Source organism: Harpegnathos saltator, unplaced genomic scaffold, assembly GCF_003227715.2.
Source record: "Harpegnathos saltator strain DR-91 unplaced genomic scaffold, Hsal_v8.6 scaffold175, whole genome shotgun sequence".
In the NCBI taxonomy this organism is placed as follows: domain Eukaryota; kingdom Metazoa; phylum Arthropoda; class Insecta; order Hymenoptera; family Formicidae; genus Harpegnathos; species Harpegnathos saltator.
Window position 1 is genome coordinate 52,513 of NW_020229956.1, and position 20,024 is coordinate 72,536.

The following is a 20,024-nucleotide window of genomic DNA, read 5'->3' on the forward strand; positions in this document are numbered from 1 at the left end:
ATTCAGCATTCAAATTTCCCGCCAGAAATTCCAACGTTCTCGCATTCAAAATTCAACGTCCACTAGAATGTGAAAAAATCGACCGAGTCCGCGATTCGGAAACGGCGTTGGCATTCTTTACCCAAAGCGCATCGCGCACGATTTCCTGACTCGCACAACATGACCGCTCGCGGATTAGCAAACGTTGTTTTACGGATTAATCGTGGCGGACAGCGGGAGATATATATAAGGAGAGAGGAAGAGAGAGAGAGAGAGAGAGAGAGAGAGAGAGAGAGAGAGAGAGAGAGAGAGAGAGAGAGAGCAAACGCGCTAACGGTACGTTCGTCTATTTAGCCGAATGGTTCAACCCCAATTACCTCCTGGAGCGTGTCGCGGCCGACAATATCGCCGGTCCTCTCTGACGTAAACCGCAGAGAGCTTGGCGATTAGCAAAGAGCAACAGTGGCGACGGCAGCGGCAATACCCTCGCCGTATCTCGTTCGTGAAAGTAACCGGGCCACGCGTTTATATTTTTCAATGCAACTGCACGCGTGCGCGCTCGGCCGAGCCGAGTTTATGATTTTGCTTAATTAATGGTCTCCTCGTCGCGTTACCGCCCTCCCTCTCTCCCTACAACCCACCCCCCTCCGTCGCCACCTATTCCTGACCCCTCGCCGCTTCCAGCAACAGCGGCGGCGGCAGCGGCGGCGGCGGCGGCCATTAGCCCGCACGGATTGCGCAATTTCGGGAAATTGCGAAGTAATTCGCGGTTGCGGCCACTCTCGACGCAACGGCGGCAGCGCGGCGGCGGCGGCGGCGGCGGCGGCGGCGGCGGCGGCGACGACGGTGGAGGCGGAACGAGCGGAGCACAGAGCGAGAGGCTCTGACAGAGGAAAGGACTCGTGGGTTCTACGAAAGGACGCTCGTAGCTGACCCGCGATGACGGCTCGTCGCGATCAATTCGACGAAGAGACGCTACGAGGGCGGCGGAGGCGGAGGGCAATTATATCGCATCGGCAGGCTCATGCGCTCGTTGCGAGTCTCGGTTAAGAGTCGAGTCTGAGAGGCGATTCCGCGAACGTGTCTCATCATCTCAATTCGAGCGACTGCTTTTGTGTGTGTAACGGCGGTCTGTGCCAATCGGCGGTCTGCGCCGCTTTGCGCAGCGTTCCAAAAGACGCTTCGGGACGTCTCCGCTCACCGCTCCACCGTCTCGTCGTCTCATGAGCAACGATATCGCGACGCGCTAAAATAAGGGGAAAAATCGCCGAACGCGAAATCGTGTGTCCGGGTTGTGCCTCAATGAAATATATCGCGCGCTTTATGCGTGCGCGCGGGAATCAACGCGTTACCTCGCTGCTCGCAGCTGCTGTAAGAGGCAGATACTAAAATTAGCCGCGGCTAGCCGCGGTTCTCTCCGCTTCGCGACGCGCACACGTGCAACTCTGAGAAAAAAAAGAAGGCAAAAAAAGGCAAAGAAAGAGCCCAGAGGGGCGGAGAAAGGGGAAAAAACGCCTCCCCGGTACGGGGCGGATCGTAAAGCGGTCTCGTGACGCAAGGCGAGATTTTCCTTTTTATTGTCCGCGTAACGTCGATAAAAATTCCGCTAGATTATTGTCTAACGCTGCGCGATTCGTTCCAGCCTTCACTGGTACAATTAACGTTACCGCTACTTAGTCTACAGCTTGCGTTAGAGATCCAACACCACTATCGCCACCACCATTATCCACCACCTTCCACTATCATTCCCATCGCCCGCATTTCGCGCTTAAAACGCGAATGACCATCGAATGACAATCGAAAAGAGGCGTGAAAGACAGACATAGGCAGAGAGAAAGAGAGAGAGAGAGAGAGAGTGAGTGAATAAGTGAGCGATTAAAAAAGAAAGACTCGTATCCCGAAAGAAAGAGGGCCCGATTTCACTTGGAGCGGGCGGCGTTCGAGGAGAAAAAATAAAAAAAAGAAATGTCTACGATACCGATGCTATTCTGAGTACTGAGTTCCCAGTCTTTCATGAGGATTTCTCGGGCAGGTCAGGATGACGGCGACGTGGGTGCACCTATAATGCAGACAGTGATCGTACATATAGACCAGCGTAAACATCGCATTACATCGATTGTCGAATGTTCGCTATAAAAAGTAACAGTGCTACACGGCGCTCTATCTAAAAGAAAGCGAAAAAGAGAGGGGAGGGGGGATGAGAACGCTTCCCGCTCGTAAACACGATGCGGTACGAGCCCCGAATGCATTTCGAGCCGTCGTAAAAAATCATGTTTTCGCACGCGCGCATCCCGATTCGCATTTCAACAACACGTCGCGCGCAATTCCTGCGATTCTCCCCCCCCCTCCTCCCCCGTTTGGAATATCTCGGCGATCTGACGCAGCGGCGACCGGCAAATCTCGCCGGCGTTATTAACGTTTGCCGTACACACACGCTTGTCATTATTCGATCGCTTCTCCGATAAGCCGCAACTCAGACTGATCGATCGATCGACCATTTGCATAATCGCCGAAACCGCTCTCGCATCTGGCGATTATTAGCGTTGAGCGGACAAACGTTACGATAAAAAGGAAAAGAGTCAGAGTTTCCCTCACCGCGCTCCGCCTCGCGCGCCGCGTACGAGCATGATTTACGATCGAAAATCCATCGGAGCGAAGCGCGGTAATTATGTCCGCGTGCGAGTTTCTCTCTCTCTCTCTCTCTCTCTCTCTTTCCCCCCCCACCGCTATCTTTCTCGGTCGAAAAGACCGGACGTCCTGACTTTCACACGCGCGCGCGCGAGCGCGGCGCGAACGAGCGGTGAAATCAGCGCGTTATAAGTCGCGAGCGCGAGCTGCGATTCTCACTCGCGGTTACGCTCGCCGGCGTCTTCGGAAAGCGTGAAGAGCAACGACGAGAGGAGACACGCCGGCTGTACACCTGCATGCTCACGATGCGTGCACACTGCGGCGCGTTCCGAGTGTGTGCGCCTTCGAATTATGTCAGAACGACACACGCGGCGATCGACGTAATTCCGTTTAATTAGCAAGATCGATCGATTACCGCACCACACGTGCATGTACGTTCGCTCGCTCGCTCGCTCGCTCGCTCGCTCGCACACACGCACGCACGCACGCACGCACGCACGCACGTACGCACGCACGCACGCACACATATGCGTACGTGTGAACGAAATTTCGCATGCAGAGCAAGTGTCTCGAGTGTCGCTTCATATTCGTGCGAACCGGATAATGCGCGCAGCTTGCGCCGACGAAAATGATATCGTCGCGCGATACGCGCGAGCGAGACTATATGAAATTTTCAATCAACGTCGCCGCACGTGAACACGCGTTGAACATGGTTCAAAGGTGAGGTGAGGCAAATTCACGAGATCGAGTCGAGAAACCGCCGACGAGCGGGGACGGCCCAGGCGTGCGAGTCGACTTTCGAGCTGCTTATATCCGCGGCGGCAGATGGACTCTCGCAAAATCCGCGATGCCGGAAATACCGGAATAGATCAACCACCAAGTCGGCTCCGCTCGATTGGCAGCGGCGTGCGAACACGAGACGGTGTCGTACAAGCGTAGCGAGCAACCGAGACTCGTGTTTTGCTCTTTTGTTGTTTCCCGCTGATGAATTGGAATAGCTCGAATTTGCGCTTGATTGACCCTCGCAATTTTCCGCGTGCGCTCTCTCTCTCTCTCTCTCTCTCTCTCTCTCCCTCTCTTCCCCGCTCTCGCCGTGTATATATACACGTCGAAAACACGGCCTATTCCGGGACAAACGGCACGAGCGGGATAATTCGTCGCTTTGACGAATTTTTCGGAAAATAACCGGCGCGCAGTGATAGCGCGCGAATGCGTCAGATTGTTGCAGTTTCAGCTCTACGCTCGTCCTCGAACGGACAACGCACAACGAATAGTTGATTTTTTCCTCTACCCTGTGCCCTATACAGTGCCGCGATACACCTCTCGCTCCCTCCCGTTTTCCCTCGCTTTCCCTCTCTTTCTCTCGCTCGCGCTCTGTGCACGCGACATTGGAAATATTCCTAAATCACAAGCATTCCACGGATGCGTCAGTTTTCGTTTATTTCGGAAACGGCGTTTATTGCTTCGCTGCTACACGCGTAGGTGTCTAATACGTCGGCGAGTGTGCAGCTGCATCGCGAGCGCGGTACCTGCCGTTTATAAATAAACACGCGGCACAAATACAGGCGTTTCATAGTTAGTAACGAGGCTTAATTCCGCGCGATTCGCAGCGCGCATCGATTTCTGATTTCGCGCGAGTATAACCGCCGCTCCTGCTGCCTCCTCCCCCTCCCCCTCCTCCCCCCCGCGGTGGCGCGCAAAAACGCGCGGAACGAACGAACGAACGAACGAACGGACGGACGGACGGACGGGCACCGGGCGTTTCCCGGACGACGTAAACTCGTTGTTAACGTGTATCTGGACACGGCTCACCGCAACACGGCGTCGAGGTAGTTTATTTGCAACGAGCGAGCCACTACACGCAGGAGGAAACAACAATGGGCGAGGGAGCTGGCGGGAGAGATGCCGGAGGAAGGAAGAAAAAAGTAACGCGCGGCGCGGCGCGGAGTGGCCGCTGCCGCTGCCGCTGCGCCGCAAGAGCGCCGAAAAGTTTATTTGTTTCGTGCTTACGGCGTAACTTGAGCGCCTTTTTGCGCCCTTTGCACCCTTTACGCTAAAGCCACGCGCTACTGCCGGCATTTATGCGCGCGAATATTTCCGCGTCAAAGGACACGACGGCGGCTCGGGGGGCGGAGGGGGTGCGTCGGGCCGCCGAAAATCCGACGAGGGCGATCGATCGGCGAGACAACCGCAGTTCGTTGATTGACGTTATTACGTATTTGTCTCGGAGCAAAGAGAGAGAGAGAGAGAGAGAGAGACGCAGTCAACCCGCCGCTAGAGATCGCGAACCGGACTGTAATTAAAAAGCGGCAATTTGCATTCGCCACCTTGACGATATCGCTCTGACGGATCCTCCACCTTCGCACTTTCTACTAAGAAGCAACTTCTCTCGCGAGACTTCGCCGGAGAGCACGTGGCGGAAAGAATCGTGCACGCGGCTTCAGCAACCCCCCTTTGCCGTCCCATCCCGCCGGCGTTCTATCCGATTTTCGTTATCAGGCGCGCGGCGCAGCGAGAAATTATTAAATTACCGGCGCGCGAGAGAGAGAGAGAGAGAGACGCGGCTTTCCAGCTTCTCCTTTCCTCTGCCTCCGTCGCCTCGCTTCGCTCCCTCTTGTTCTCGTTCCAAAAGTGGAACAACATTTCGCGGCATGCGCGGCTACGATGACGACGACGACGACGACGACGACGACGGCGACGGCGACGGGGCGTATTTTTTGTTCAAACTACCGGCTGAAAAATCCACAACGAGGCGAGTCGCCGGCGCGCATAAAGCCGGATCCTCGCGAAAGAATGCGAGGTCCCGAGAGAGGAGAACGCTCCTCTCTCCATGCGGAAAGGAATCTCGAGGGTGAAGCCCGCCGGAGGCATCATCCGACATCGGGAACGACGCCCGCGGCATCAGGAAGCTAAGTGCACCTGCATATTCGTGCATACGTGCACGCACGCACGCGAGGTTCCTTAAACCGTATAATCCCGGGAATGTATTGGGTCAACAAAGAAGGGCTGCGGGGAGAGGAAACCGCGGGAGCTGCGCGAGCTGCGCAAGCTGCGGCGGGGGGCGGGGGGCCGGAGGCCGTGTAAACTATCGCGTGAAGGATTTTCAGGCTGCCGAGACGATGTTTGTGTGTGTGCGTATTTTCGCGCTTATCATTCGCGCGCGCGCTTGATTCCGGAAGAGGCCAGGTAGGTTAATGAAGGTATCGTATCGTGATATCGCGTATCTTAGCTTGATTCGCTTGAAACTCCGCGGCGAAAACTCCCGAGCGGTTCACCACGTTATTCCCGACTTGCTCGATCATTCGAGCCGCTTCGCTCGTCTGCTATCTTTAACGTGCCCCGCCACATCCCTCGCGCATGCATTCGCAAACCTTGTCGTCGTCGGCGCGGCGCGGCAATTCACGTGTACCTATAAACTGTGCTATTTAAAAATTCGTCGTCGCAGGCGCGCGCGCAGGGGGAGAGACACCGCTTAATATTAAAGCGATCGATCGCGTCGGCAGAAATAGAGACACGTCGCGCGTGTGTGACGCGGCGACTCGTCCGACTCGAAATTGACATTTCCAATTAAATATCGACGAACAAAGCGCGCGCGCGCGCGCGCGCGCACGCGGGAGACACGGCTACCTCGGGCGAGGGGAAGAAAGCGAAGGGGAACTCGCGCTCTCGTGATCGCGCTGAAAGCAGGTGAGCGAAGGGACAGGGAAGAAGAGTGCGGTCGTACGAAGAGAGTCCGTCGTCTCGCGAGAGAACGACGGAGCTCTCCTCGCCTCTCTTCGCGCCTTCTCTCTCGTTTGGTCGCGCTACTCCGCGCGACCGAGTCGATCCGGACGGATCCGAAATTGCGAAGCGCGCGCGATCCGAGCGAATAGCGTGCTCAGGACCTCGCAATCGCCCATTAGCCGGCTACACGTTTACACACCTGTGTACGGGCTTGTATAACGGAGCGACGCCGGCATTCATTACGGAGTGTGGGCTACCTCGGCTGTACCGACGCCAACTACCGAGGTAGGAGTCAAGAAGCGTTCCGTGACTTGAGCACGACCTCCATTAGCCTTTCTCGATCAGACCGCTAATTAGTCGGCATCGGCGAGTAAGTTACGGCAGCGTCCTCCGCGTCCGCGCCTCCGCTCCTTCCTGCCGTCGATGTCTCTCGGCTCGGCTCGGCTCGGCTCGGCGCGGTGCGGTGCGGCGCGGCCCTCCCTTCGCGAGATATCCCGCCGCCTGGCGAATATTAAAAACTTCATCTCCCTCTCTTTCTTTGTCTCCTTCTCTCGCGCTCACACAGCTCGGAGCGAGCCGGGGAAGACGGATGAGACCAAGTTCGCGAGAAGGAGCCATTCAATTTACATAGCGAATAATAAATCTACCGCTCGTCCGCGTGGGCGAGAAGCCGAACATTTCCCCGGAAGACGAAGGAAACCGCGATCGTTCGTTTGTTCGTTCGTTCGTTTCCGTCTCTCGTAAATCCCGGAGTTGTCGCGTTTTTACGTGCCGCGAGTGACGTCCTTGTACTCGAGGATTACTCGTCGGAAAAATTCTATCCTCGCTCTTACGACACACACACACAGTGACAGAACGTAGGCTTGTACGCTCTTCGAACGATGCGTGTCTCAGTCGTATCCTCCGCCACCTCCCTCTTCGTCTCTCACATCGGCCCCCTTCCTTTCGTGGGCCGCGAGACGAGAGGAAGGTGGTCTTTTGTACGCGTCAGCCGCTGAAACAACGATCAATCGCCATTCCGTTCTCAGCGAATAAACTGTTAATCGTTTGACGTGACGGCGGCTCGGCTCCGCGACCGGATTTCAGGTGGCCGGTATCGCGAACAGCGTGGAATGGCGGAGAGCAATGGATAACCAACGCGCAATTAACACAGCAGAAGCCTCCGCTTGATTTTACACGAGCCGCCCGCGGTAACCACCCCGTCTCGCCCACCTCCTCTTCATCACGATAATCCACCCTCTCTCTCTCTCTCTCTCTCGCTCGCTCTCCCTCTTTCGTTCCCAGCCCCACTCCCCCCGCCGCGGCTCGGGCGAGCCCGGCTAACGCGGACGGGAAGCGCGCATTTAATTTGCAAATGCAGATTGCTTTCCATTTTAATATAAATTGTTCGAAACAAAGGCAGTAATTATGCCGTGCTCCCGCGCTTTCAAAATGGCGGGGTGCACTCGTTACCGTCTCACTCGGTCGCACCCACACCTCCCTATCCCACCCTGTCCGAATTCCCTTCTCGCTCTCTCCTCTCCATAAGAGATATTATACCTGTAAAGTATGCGAGAGAGAGAGAGAGAGAGAGAGAGAGAGAGAAAAAAGAGATGAAATGAAGTACGATGAGAGGAAAGCCGATTGCGGTTCGAAGAATGCGAGGGAACGGCCGATGCAGCTCCGAGTCGCAGTCGTGGAGAAGACAAACATACACGACGTGAGCCGCGCCGAAATCGTTCAATTTCTCTGCGACGGAATCGTCGCAGCAAATGCTTTTTACGGGCCGAAATAGCAGTACTTGTTTTCCAAAGACTCTTCCTTCCCTCGGCAATAGTGCAATTGATATTCTCTGCCGACAAGCAGCAGGGGATGGATGAAAACCGTTTCATTCTTCGCGCGAATGTGAAGCAGTAAAAGCGATTGGACGTCCATCATATTCGGAGAATACACACTCGCAGCGCTGAGGCTGCAAATCGCGAAAAACGACACCGACCACGTTTTTCCAACAATCTGCCGATAAAATTTCCCGATACATACATATATATATATTTTTTTTTGTATCCAAATTATCCACAGCGCAGCGCGAGTGTACTTACATTTTACACGCATCTCGAGTATTGTGTTTCGGGCGTGGTGGGAAAAAAGGAAGAGAAAAAAAAAAGAAAAAAGACATATAAAGCGCGAGAGCCAAGAGAAAATGGCTCGCTTTACTAATTAAAATTCACCCCCGTGAATTCGCACATTTCACACACAGGAATGAAATTGTTCGGCGGGATCCGCGCATAACGGGAAAGTTAAGAACCGCCGTGCTCCATCGAATACGCGAGAGTTCGGAATTTTCGGGCGAAATAATAATTCGGTCAAATGGCGTTTCACCGAACAAACGGCCAGCTGGCTGGCTGGCTAGCTGGCTAGCCGACCGACCGATCGGCCGACCGTCCCATTAAAACGCTCCGAGCGATTCGAAGCGGGCCGCTTTGACGAACCTCACCGCGCGCCGCTGCCGCCAACCCCGATCGCAAGGGGTGAATGGCTAGAGAAGGGCGGGAGGGAGAGGGTGGTGTAGTCGAATGCCCGCGGGCGGTCGGCGCGGCAAAATTTTCGCTTTGCTCGCTGGCGCATGACGCAAAACGAGCGTACGCTCATACAGAGGAAACAAGCGCGCGCGAGCGAGCGCGGCCGTGCGCGCGCGATCTTGTCGTTTGCATCTCGACCGGCCCTGACGCAGATAATAACGTAATTTAGCCGTGTGTACCCGCTGCACGACTGCGCGCAATCGTGCGCGAGCGAGCGCGGCCTCCTCTCTCGCCGCATCGCTGCTTTTATTCGCCGCGATTTGACCGCGATTCACAGACGCGCTCGAAAGCGCGCGCGCGCGCGCGCGCGATCAGATATCGACGCTGCTGAAATCGTCACGCGGAGGGGACTTCTCGTCGTCGAATGCTCACCGCGAGCGCGAACGTATTTGCTTCATCATGAGCTGCGGTTTCTTCGGACGTAATTACGCGTGAGAATCGCTCAAGCTGTGTTCTCCGCGAGTCTGCCACGTGGATGACACACGTCAGCTTTCTCCCTCGTTCCTTTTCTTGTCCGCTCTGACGGTGAACTCTGCGCGCGTGGTTTAATGTTTCCAATCACGATCTCTCTCTCTCTCTCTCTCTCTCTCTCTCCCTCTCTCCGCGAATGTTCTTCGACGATCATTACGACGACGCGCGAGGACGCTGGCGTGGCACGCCAGTGCGCCACGCGCCCGCTCTTGTCACTTTTCGAGACTCCATCCACGCAATCCACGTCGTGTTAAGACTTTTCTTCAGCCGATACGGATGATTGAGATTCGACGGAAAGAATGACAGAGATTCGCGTAGCTTGCTTCGTCATCCGTGCACCCTGCGCGACGAAAGGGTTAGTCGCAGTCCGCGCTGCCGGTACGCGTGGAATCGCCGCGACGCCATGCCGGGGCGACATACCGCGAGCCACGACGTCGGTTGATCGGCCGACGGCAACGACGACTACGGTCCCCGACCGCGGTGTATGTATAAGCACGAAGAGCCGTGGAGAAGCGCGTTCGCGAGCGCGAGGCTTTACGCGGCCGCCATATGCACGCGCGGGGATGGAGTACGGCAGCGCCGTGAAGCGGGGCACTGCAGTGAATTTGGCCGCGGGATGCGAGATCTCGCTGGCTCGCGAACGATGCGCGGCAACGTTCTCTCAGCTGCATCGAGTCCAGAGTATTCTATCCGCTCCATCTGTCTCGCCCTCTCTCTCTCTCTCTCTCTCTCTCTCTCTCTCTCTCTCTCTCTCTCTCTCCCTCTGCTTCTCTATCTTCTCAATTCGGGCATATATAGACATGGAGCGAGATGGATAGCGATAGCATTGCGCCAAAGAGCGAGCGAGCGAGCGAGCGAGCGAGCGAGAGAGAGAGAGAGAGAGAGAGCTGGAGTACCAGCCGAATTCCTAGCATACCGCGGGGCCAACTGGTTAGCGAGCGATTTACGATATTGTAAACCGATGCGACGGCGGCTGCCGTGCCCACCGCCGAACCTCAATCTAATAGTGGCGACTCTAACCTCCGATGCCAAAGGCACGTCGTCGCCCGTGACTGTCCAGCCCGGCTGACTTGTCGCGCGCGCTTTCGTCTTTTCCGGTGGCTGTTGCACCTTCCTCCGGCGCCGAGTCGAATCGAATGCGATCGAATGACGCGCGCGCCGTCGTGAAGCTTGGTCGTGCGATCGGTGAGAATCCGAGAGCACCGACGAAGAACGCGCGGAAAATCCGACGAGCCCGACGCGACGAGCTGAGTGCTCGTCTCCTCCGCGGGCGCGCGCGGCCTCCAGCCGCCGACTCGCGCCGCCGCGCCGCCGAACCGCCGCGGCCGAGCCGGCTGAAGTTGGCGCGTGCCTTGGCGATTCGCGTGGCAAACGACGAGAAACACATAGCACTCCTCATTTTTCCGTTTCCTGTTGCAGATGATGACTGCACGCCCCGACTCGCTCTCGGCACACACGTGGGCGAGCGTCCAATTCGCGCGAATATATCAACGGGATAGTCCACTCTCTCTTTTTCTCTCTCTCGACATCGGCGCTCGCACAAGTCAATACCAAATCGCCGGTTCGCGTGACTGCCGCTCGACTTTCGCATTACGCCGTAATGTTCGCTGATATACCATAATGATCGAGAGCTAGAGCGTACCAAATGACGAGCGGTGAATCGCGGTTGTTGGCATTACGCGCGGTGGTGTAGCGACCGATAGAGGGTTGTTAGAGCGTGGGGGGAGGGAGGAAGAGAGGGTACACAACACACTACTAGCTCCAAGAGAGAGAGAGAGAGAGAGAGAGAGAGAGAGAGAGAGAGAGAGAGAGGGAGGGACACAGAGAGCTTCAAATGAATTCAATCTCTCGTCACCGCGGCGTGCGTAACGGTAATTAATTAAAAAAAAAAAGGACTAGATTGTTCGAAAGCTTACCGAGTGCAAGAGGTGATTTGCGCGGGTATTTTGATGGAAATATCCGTGCAGAAATTTTTGTACCTTTTCCTGTTATGAAAATGGTCGATCCTTGAGCGCCGAATGCTCCGGGCGCGCGTTCATCTCGTTACACCGTTGGCAGTTAAAAGCTAAATCGTTGTGTATGTGTATGCGCGCGTGTTTGACGAAAAATCGCTCGAATAAACATTCCCTTTGAGACCGGGCGCGCTTGGCTCGCGCGAAAACGATTCGTTCTTTGTCGCCCGCCAGCGACTGTATTTCCACGTGTTATTTCGTCACCGAGCCCACCCCCGGTCCGGTCCGGTCCCCCCGCCCTCCGTTTCCGGAAGTATTGTAAAGCGACTATTTTCCTCATGTCGCTTATTGAATAAAGATTAATGTATCACTCGGCACGCTCCGACCGACCGAGGAGATGCAATCGTCCGCTGCAATCTCAATATACGGAAACGTCCTTCGGATCGCCGGATATGGATTCGCTCGACCGGAGGACGACAAGGAAGCCTCCCTCGGCGCGGACAACTCTGTGAATACTCCGTCCCGCCCTCCCATCATCTAATCTGTCAAAAATGTAGTCTCGGAGAGTGCCAGGCGCAACGGGCTCGGCCGACTGCGGCGAATAATTAGAGATGGTGAGTGCGGCAGCGGGGGTAAGAGCGAGATGGAATGGCAGAACGCGCGGAGGAACGGTGGAAAAGGGAGAGAGAGAGAGAGAGAGAGAGACGAGTCGCGCGGGGGCGGCGCGCAGGAGAGGACCGCGAGAAACACGCGTGCGATGGAGAAAGAGGCGAGAGAAAGGAGAGAGCGACAAAGAGGGCGAGGGCGAGAGGGAGGAAGGGGGAAGAGGAAGAGGAGGAGGAGGAGGAGGAGGACCGCGCACGGTAATCTAGTTGCAAACATAGCTCGGGGTTGGAGCTCGAGTAGCCATGCGGAATAATGATATGTAATCGTGAAACTCCTGCGGGATCGCGCGCGCGCGCGAGCGTGCGCGTGCATCCGTGTACGTACATCGTGTGCACGCATGTGTGTGTTGCGCGAGACCCGGGAGTCGTTACGGAACAACCGAAACACACACGCGCGCCGCAATAATCAACCTCGGATACACAGCGACGACGGCGACGGCGACGGCGACGGCGACGGCGACGGCGGCAGCCGGTGACGTCTAACTTTCGTGTTAATTGTAACTCGCGCGTGCAGAGAGCGATTTCGCGCTCGTCGTCGCCGTGAATCGCACGCTTTAATGATTATCCCCGAGATGAGCAACAATGCACCTCCGGTGCATGCATGAGCGCGGCGGAGGGGCGAGGGGAGCGAGACAATGGATGAAAAACTGGGACAGAGATTTTTCACGACACACACAAAGAGAGAGAGAGAGAGAGAGAGAGAGAGAGAGAGAGAGAGAGAGAGAGAGAGAGAGAGAGAGAGAGAGAAAGAGATCATCACGAAAGCAGGCGAAAGCAGGACGCATACGCGCGATTTGGATCAAGGTTCGCGCCTGTCGGGCTCCATTCTGGGCTCAGCCTCTGAACCTATAATCTCGAAATGCACCGCGAGTGCGCTCGCGTATGATATTGGGATACGCGTCGCGGGCGCGAGCGCGTCGTAAGAATAGCCGACGGCGGACATGGACGTGGACGTGGACGCGGCCGCGGCCGCGGCCGCGAACACACGGCCCGTCGGCACGAGAGTGCAACGACTTCGCGGACGCGGCGGAGTCCACTCGCGCAAACCCGCGCAGCAACGCGTTGTGCGAAATTGCACACGCCGCTCGCAAAAGACCCGTTCGTTTAACGTCCGAAGAGAAATTAGATTCGTGATTAACAAACTAGACACGCGAGAGAACGTCGAGGCCGGGAGAAAGAGAGAGGAGAGAGAGAGAGAGAGAGTGCGCGCGCGGCGAAATTCCGCTCGGCGAAAAGCCAAACCCACAGACAACGCGCGCGCGCGCCGGTCGAGTCCAGAAGAGCGGATTTCCAGCGCGAGAACGCCGAAACAACTATTAACGGCGCGCGTGTACCGCATTCGTGGCGTGTTGCGTAGCCGTTGCGTTGCCGTTGCACGGTGGAAAATTTCTCTCGCAGCCGGCCTTCGTCTCGGCCGCTGCGTTTGTCGTTCCTTCGGCGGCCCGTCAATTTCATTTCGCCACGCGCACGTCTCGATACGCATCGCCTTCCACTCGCGCGGACTTCTCTTCTCACCTCGCCGGCACGGCGCGGCGCGGCGCGGCGCGACGACGACTCGCGTGCAGCCGCGCGCGCATTTTTGCGGTGGACGGCGGAAAGCTTGTAAATACGAGCGTGATTACTTTTAATTCCCCCTATTCGATTCTGCCGCGCGCGTCCGCGGTATCCGTCCTCCCTCCTGTGTTCAACGTTTAGCTCCCCCCTCCCTCTTTCTCTCTCAGTTTACCAAGCCCTATCGCTGCATCCGTCTGACTGCTGCTTAATCACGTGCGTCGACCGCGTCGCCGCCGATGAAGCCGCCGCGCGTTCACCATCCACCTCCGCGGACGCGTGCGTTCCTCGTTGTCGCGAGCCGCGACGTTTTCTACTTTTCGGCCGCTTTCCGCGTCGGCAATGAACTTTCGTGAATCTACGACGACGCATCGGGCCCGATAATTAAGGCCGGGAAGGACAGCGCGAACGCGCCACGACGATGCCGACGACGACGGTAGAGGCGACGTCGTCTCGCAGTTTGGCGGCTCGCCAAGGAAAAGGAGCCGCGCGCGCCAGGAACACGTGCGTGAAGCCGCGCGCTGCTCGTGAATCACGGAGCGCTCGAATCGGTTTCGCGGGGTCGAAAATTCGCGAGAAGCCGCGTCTCTTAAACGCACGACATCCGCGTTCGAACGACCCCCTCCCTCCCCCCGTCTCTTTCTAATCTGACGCTAATATTTCTCGCGCTTCCTTAAAAAAAAAAAAAAAAAAAAAAAAAAAAAATCACTCGCCTCCCCTCCCCCTCCCCCCACATACACCGCGTTGTACGACGTTAATGAAAATTGCAAAGGCGCACAGTGGGAGTAATGACGAAAATGACCAACAAAACAGGCAGTCATTCTTTTCCGCCGGCGCGTCCGCAGCGCGATCACTTGCGCGCGACTGACATACGTATCTCTCGGCGATCAACAATGCGAGCGGAGCGAGTTTTCTCAGCGGTGTCGTGCGCGCGCTCGGTCACGATGCATTACGTCGTAATGCATTGTGAAGAGAACCGGCACGCACACGGCAACGCGCGATTACGAGGGCGTAAGGAGAGCCTGTCGTCCGCCGTGATTACGGCGGAAGAAACGTTAACGATCGAGCCGGGTGATTCATTTGCTACGTTGTAATCGTCCGCGGTGTATACACTTACACAGACACGCGTGTGCAAGTGCACACAATGCGTGATTGCGTATGCGCGATTAAATTAAGCCGAGCGAGACGCGCGGCGCGGCGCGACGCGCGCAACTCGGATGTTGCTTAGATATATTATGATTGCGACGGCGATTATTAGCGCGCGCGTCGAGAGCGCGCGGTGATCGACGAGACCGAGCGACGCGATTGTGATGATGATGATGACCATTGTTGTTGTTGTTGTTGTTGTTATTGTTATTATTATTATTATTACGCGACACCTGAAATATTATTACAATCGATACGATACTTCCGCGCGCGGCGGAATGACCCACCGCGCGCGTATGCGCCCCGACCGAAGCGGCGCGCGCGCGGTGGCTTTATATCCAGCCAATTTGTTTCGCGTTATTACAAAACGTGACAAACCCGCCACCACAAAGTGGAAGAAAATCAGCTGTAATGATTGCTCGTTATTGGGAATTTTGATGAACGCGTCGATATTAAAACGTCGATATTAAAACCCCCCCCGCCCGGACCGAGCATCGTTCAACAAATTAATTCACGAGCGCGTATCAATTTATGGGATCCGGTAACGAGCCGCGATAGAGGCGGCGTTGTCGCGCTCCAACGCGCGCTCTCTCTCTCTCTCTCTCTCTCTCTCTCTCTCTCTCTCTCTCTTTCGTTCGCTCATTCTAACGCATTTAATCTATTTATAATATATTATTTGTAACGTATGTCCAACGTGCCCGCGTAATACAATAACAGAGCGCGAGCTCGCTACAGAGGATCGTTGTATCGCGACCTTTGAATGAAGAATTAACGTACGCATGCGTGCATGCGTGTGTGTATGTGCGTGCGATGCGTATCTTCCGAAAAGAACACGATAAAAAGAGTTTCTGCGAGAGCCAAACCGCGGGCTCTCCCCGCATAATGGTACAACCGATTAATTACCAGCAGTTTTCCCCTGTCGCAATCGGGATCGGGTTGTCAGCGATGGAACGATATTAACGGCCGACGCGGTAAATCTCGCTGCAGCTAACGAATTTACAAACGGCATTTGCGTTCACACAGCGCGATACATGTCAGTCGGACACGCGCGCGGGATCGCCAAGCGGTGTCCGGCCGTCGCGTCGGGTTCATTTAGACCGCAATGAATTAAACGAGGATTGTTTTTTAAAAGCGTCGACACACGGTCGAGCGAGAGCGCGCTTTGCACAGCGCGCCGGTCGCTTTGAAAGCACGACGAAGAGCGCTTTTCGCCGAGAATTCCAGACTCGTGTCGGCGAAGCGGCCGTCAACAAACATATTTTTCGACGCGGCTCTCCCGTGCACGCACGCACGTACGAAAAAGATACATGGAGTATCTCGCGACATATTTTTACAAGCCGCGAGAATCCACGATTAGGAAGAAAGCCGGTGGAGCCATGCGTCGTCGTCGATGTCGACGTCGACGTCGACGCGAGATTTGTTTAAAATTCGACGCCGGTCGAACCAAAGGGACGACGCGTTGTTCAAAGGACGCGAGCGGAAGCTAGGGTGGAATTGTAAATCAAGCTGGACAAAGAGAAAGAGGAGACGAGGGGAAGAGAGAGGGAGGAGATGCTTGATCTTTTGCGCGTCGCACCTCGAGCGGCGACGTACGCGCGTACTTAAGCGCCTACTTAGGAGACTGTTCTTTCCCCGCCGAGCTGGCGAGAAAACTCCGACGGTGTCGCGACTCTTATCTGCGATAAAATTTAAATTCAAACCGACGCGTACGCGTGTAGCTGTACGTAATGCTAGTGTATGCACGTGTGTGTGCGTGTGTGTGTGTGTGTGTGTGTATGTGTGTACGCGCGTCTCCTAGAACCGCTCCGCAGCCTCTTCTCGCGTAGGAGGTCGGCCAAGGTGGGCGGATTGTCGGTCGGCTATCGGAAATATTTTCCAACGCCGAGAATTTATCGGGCGTCTGCCCGGAAATATTTGAAAATTCCTTCGACGACGAGGGGATAAAAGGGAGAAGGAGAGAAGAAGACCGAGGGAAAGCGGGACGAGACGGAGGCACACTCGAAGGGAGGCTACAAAATTTTTCACACCTTAATTAATTCCGCGAGAGGCGGGATTTCCAGGTTCACGGTGCGAGGTGAGAGCTACGCGATCGATACATACTTGGTGCCGCGGCGTTTATCCGCGGCGACCGCGATAAAGTCGCGTCGCCGGGGACTCACCTCGCGGAGCCGATTTTTATCTCGGTTCCAAGATTAACAAAGCGGAGAAAAAGGAAGTCAGCTCAAAACTATATGTCGTGATAAAAATATAAAGAAAGAGAAAGGAGAATTGGAAATATTTTCCTTAGAAATCATACAATCCCCCCCGCCCCTCTACACCCATCCCCCTTGGACGTTCACGAGGATCTTTGGAAAAATTTCGGCCGTTCTAATCGAACGATCTTCGCGGAATGAAGAGAGGGTCTCGATCGTCGCGAACGTATCATCCCCTGTAATATAAGGGTGGCGAAATAGATTACGACCTTTCACCCTCGACGATGCTTTTCGCTCTCTCCCTCTCACTCTCGCCGAAAAATGGTCGACGACGCGCTCCCTTATTGCGGGGACCACGAGTTTATTGCGAACGACCACGCAGCGCGTATGCGAGAGAAAGATCGTGTCGACTTATGCGGGCAAATATGTATGAAACGTCACCGCGTATAATATATACACCGCGGACGATTATCCTCATTTAAACACCGGCGTTTTTGTCCATCCTGACGCGACGCTTTTGCTGTCACCGCGACTGTCACCGGAAACTTTCGCGTCGCGATCACGTTCGATACGCGCCTCGAAAGCGATAAGAGAGAAAAGAAGAAAAGGAAGAGAGAGAGGGGGGAGGGGGAGGAGAAGGAAACGCGAAAGCCTATTTTAATCATTTTCATCCGCGACGAAGAGTCGCGGGGTGCACGGGGGGACAAACTCGTTGTGTTTTGCGCACGGCGCGGAGAGCCGCTTTACTTTCGCCCGAATGCGAGAATAACCGCGGCGAACACGGCGTGGATCGATAAATCTACAATGAGAGTACTAGCCCGGGTGACGATCCTGAAGCATCCTCCAGGAATCACACTTGTTGCTCGGCACCCTCGATCTAGAAGGTCGACCCTCCGAGACTGCACTTTTATCGAACGAAAGGTCGGGTATTAAAAGAATTTACGAAGCAATCTTCGGTCTCGCTCGTCGCGAGATCGAATGACGATTTCGTTACGAGCCGCCTCGGTTCGTTAACTGCGCGTTATCGCGCTAAGGGCTGAAGGGACGAGAGGGTAGTGTTATTTCCTCAATTTCCGATCGTCAAGCGTTACGCCTATCTTCGCGGGGCAATGTCGAAAACGTGATACGACAAATCACGCTTTCACCGGCGGAAAACAGTGTTGAAATGACTCTCTCTCTCTCTCTCTCTCTCTCTCTCAATTATGCACATAATGAAATTGAATATCAGGTGCGCTGTAACACAGCGCTCATTTATAATAAATATGCCGCGGGCATAATGAAGACAAAAATGTTCGAGCGTGCTCGGTACACGCAAGTTCATTACAAAATACATTACAATGTATTATATCATTTTTAATCGCTCGTCTCAAAACACGTATCGATCGTATGTGAGGTGTATGAGAAGTTTTTCCAATTAAATCGAAAGGAAAAGCATTCAAATTGTAAAGAGAATATCCTGCATGTTGGCAGGGAAATTTCAATGCAACGATAACGTTGAATTGAAGCAAATGCGCAGATTTCGCATCTTCGCCAGCAATCAACAACACTTTATATATAATTTAGGTAAATATGTGGAAAGAGAAAGAGACAGAGAGAGAGAGAGAGAGAGAGGAGAGGTACGACGCTCGGAGTCTATTTGCCACTATCGTATTTTATTCTGACTTCAATCTTGCGAACTCGTACGTGTGCTTCCACGCGAAGGGCCGGAGATGAATACATAGGGTGATTTCTGGAATGGCAAATACGTTTTGCTCCCCTCCGAGCTATTGGCTCTTATCGCGGTCCCCGACTGGATTGTTTCGCCGGGAAAAGAAGTGGAACAAATTACTATCATTCGCAGCACTCTCTCTCTCTCTCTCTCTCTCTTTCTCTCCCTTACCCCCTCATTCGCTACACTCTTGCTCCATTTCGCTCAGTTATGGAGGCCGAGCATTAGTTAACATTTGAAGGGTCCTCCCTACGGAGGAGGAAAAAAGCATTCCGAACATCGAATTTATCAGACGTGACGTGTTAATAGAAAAAAAATGCCATTCGATCAAGCGTCGTTTTATTGTAACCGAAACCGTTGTAATTAATGTAACCGAAAGATTTGTGCGGAACGATGGAAAGGATGGTTTTTATTAAAACGCTATCTCAAGTCGAAATTTGAACCTCTCGTTAACACGTTGATTACCGCGCTAATTATTATTTTACTGCTCATTTAAAATTCGAATCATCAAAGAAGCGGTTAATAAGTGGATTTTTCTCCGGTGTGGACATTTCACTGTGCACATATTTATTTGTTGGCTCGTTTCATTGCTTCTCTATCGACTGCATATTTCATTCGTTTCATGTGGCTGATTACGTTTCATATATAAATTAGTGAAACGCGGTAATGTTATAGTACCAGCCACTGTTGACTATTACGGTAGACAACGTGTTAAACTTAACTTTCCATTGACCTTGATGATTATACCAATGGAAAATCTTGAGATGTAACAATACGCGGACAAAGTCTTTTAAGAATCTTGAAAAAAGATTGAATATTTAGAATTATTTAATACCTGACTGTATACCAATATTCCATATATTTACATTTAATCTTTATTGCTAATTTCAATAAGCAATGTGTTGTTTGTGGAACTTACTCATACAGCAGATGGAATATGTATTATAAGCAAATATTAAATAATTTATAAAGGGGGAAAATAAAACAACAAACATTTTACTTTCATAACACTGTGTGTTTTTCTTTTTTTTTTTCTTTTTAGCAATGGAAATTAGGTTTGGATATTTCGAAGAGGTGGGGGAAAGAGTGATTAGGACGAAGGTAAATAATAGGTTGTGTAAACATCAATGGGGATTGAAAGCTAACTCTGATACTCAGTAAATATAGAAATAAAATAAAAGTCGCTGGAATATTCCAGATGCGGCTTACTGAGATTATTATTAGGACTCGACAGTCCTAATAATTGCGAGTCTTAGGCCGGTATTCAAGCTGCAAATGATTAACAATCGATTAAAAGAGCAATTGCGCATTCGTATTCATTGGCTTTTAGATCATATTTTTCGTTGCATAAAATAAATACTAAATAAGACTGACGGGTAATAATCAAAGATTTATAAAGATATAATTATTTACTAAATTTATAAAAACACTATGAATGCCGGCCTCAGAGC

General features: G+C 53.6%; 1 protein-coding gene across 14 annotated transcripts in view; it reads right to left on the reverse strand.

The window, feature by feature from the left end:
• scalloped (TEA domain transcription factor 1 homolog scalloped) overlaps nt 1-20,024 on the reverse strand; it is a 133,391-nt gene that overhangs the window by 52,458 nt on the left and 60,909 nt on the right. For 3 of the 14 annotated variants that reach the window (XM_025297393.1, XM_025297395.1, XM_025297394.1), the window contains exon 2: nt 1,958-2,038. The exons of 9 other annotated variants lie outside the window; for them this stretch is intronic. In XM_025297393.1, the coding sequence (XP_025153178.1) occupies nt 1,958-1,994 (37 nt within the window). In that variant the 5' untranslated portion in view covers nt 1,995-2,038. Of the gene's footprint in view, nt 1-1,957; nt 2,039-6,529; nt 7,842-20,024 lie in introns of those variants that run through there. 2 more of the 14 variants (XM_025297396.1, XM_025297397.1) reach the window with 2 other exon arrangements.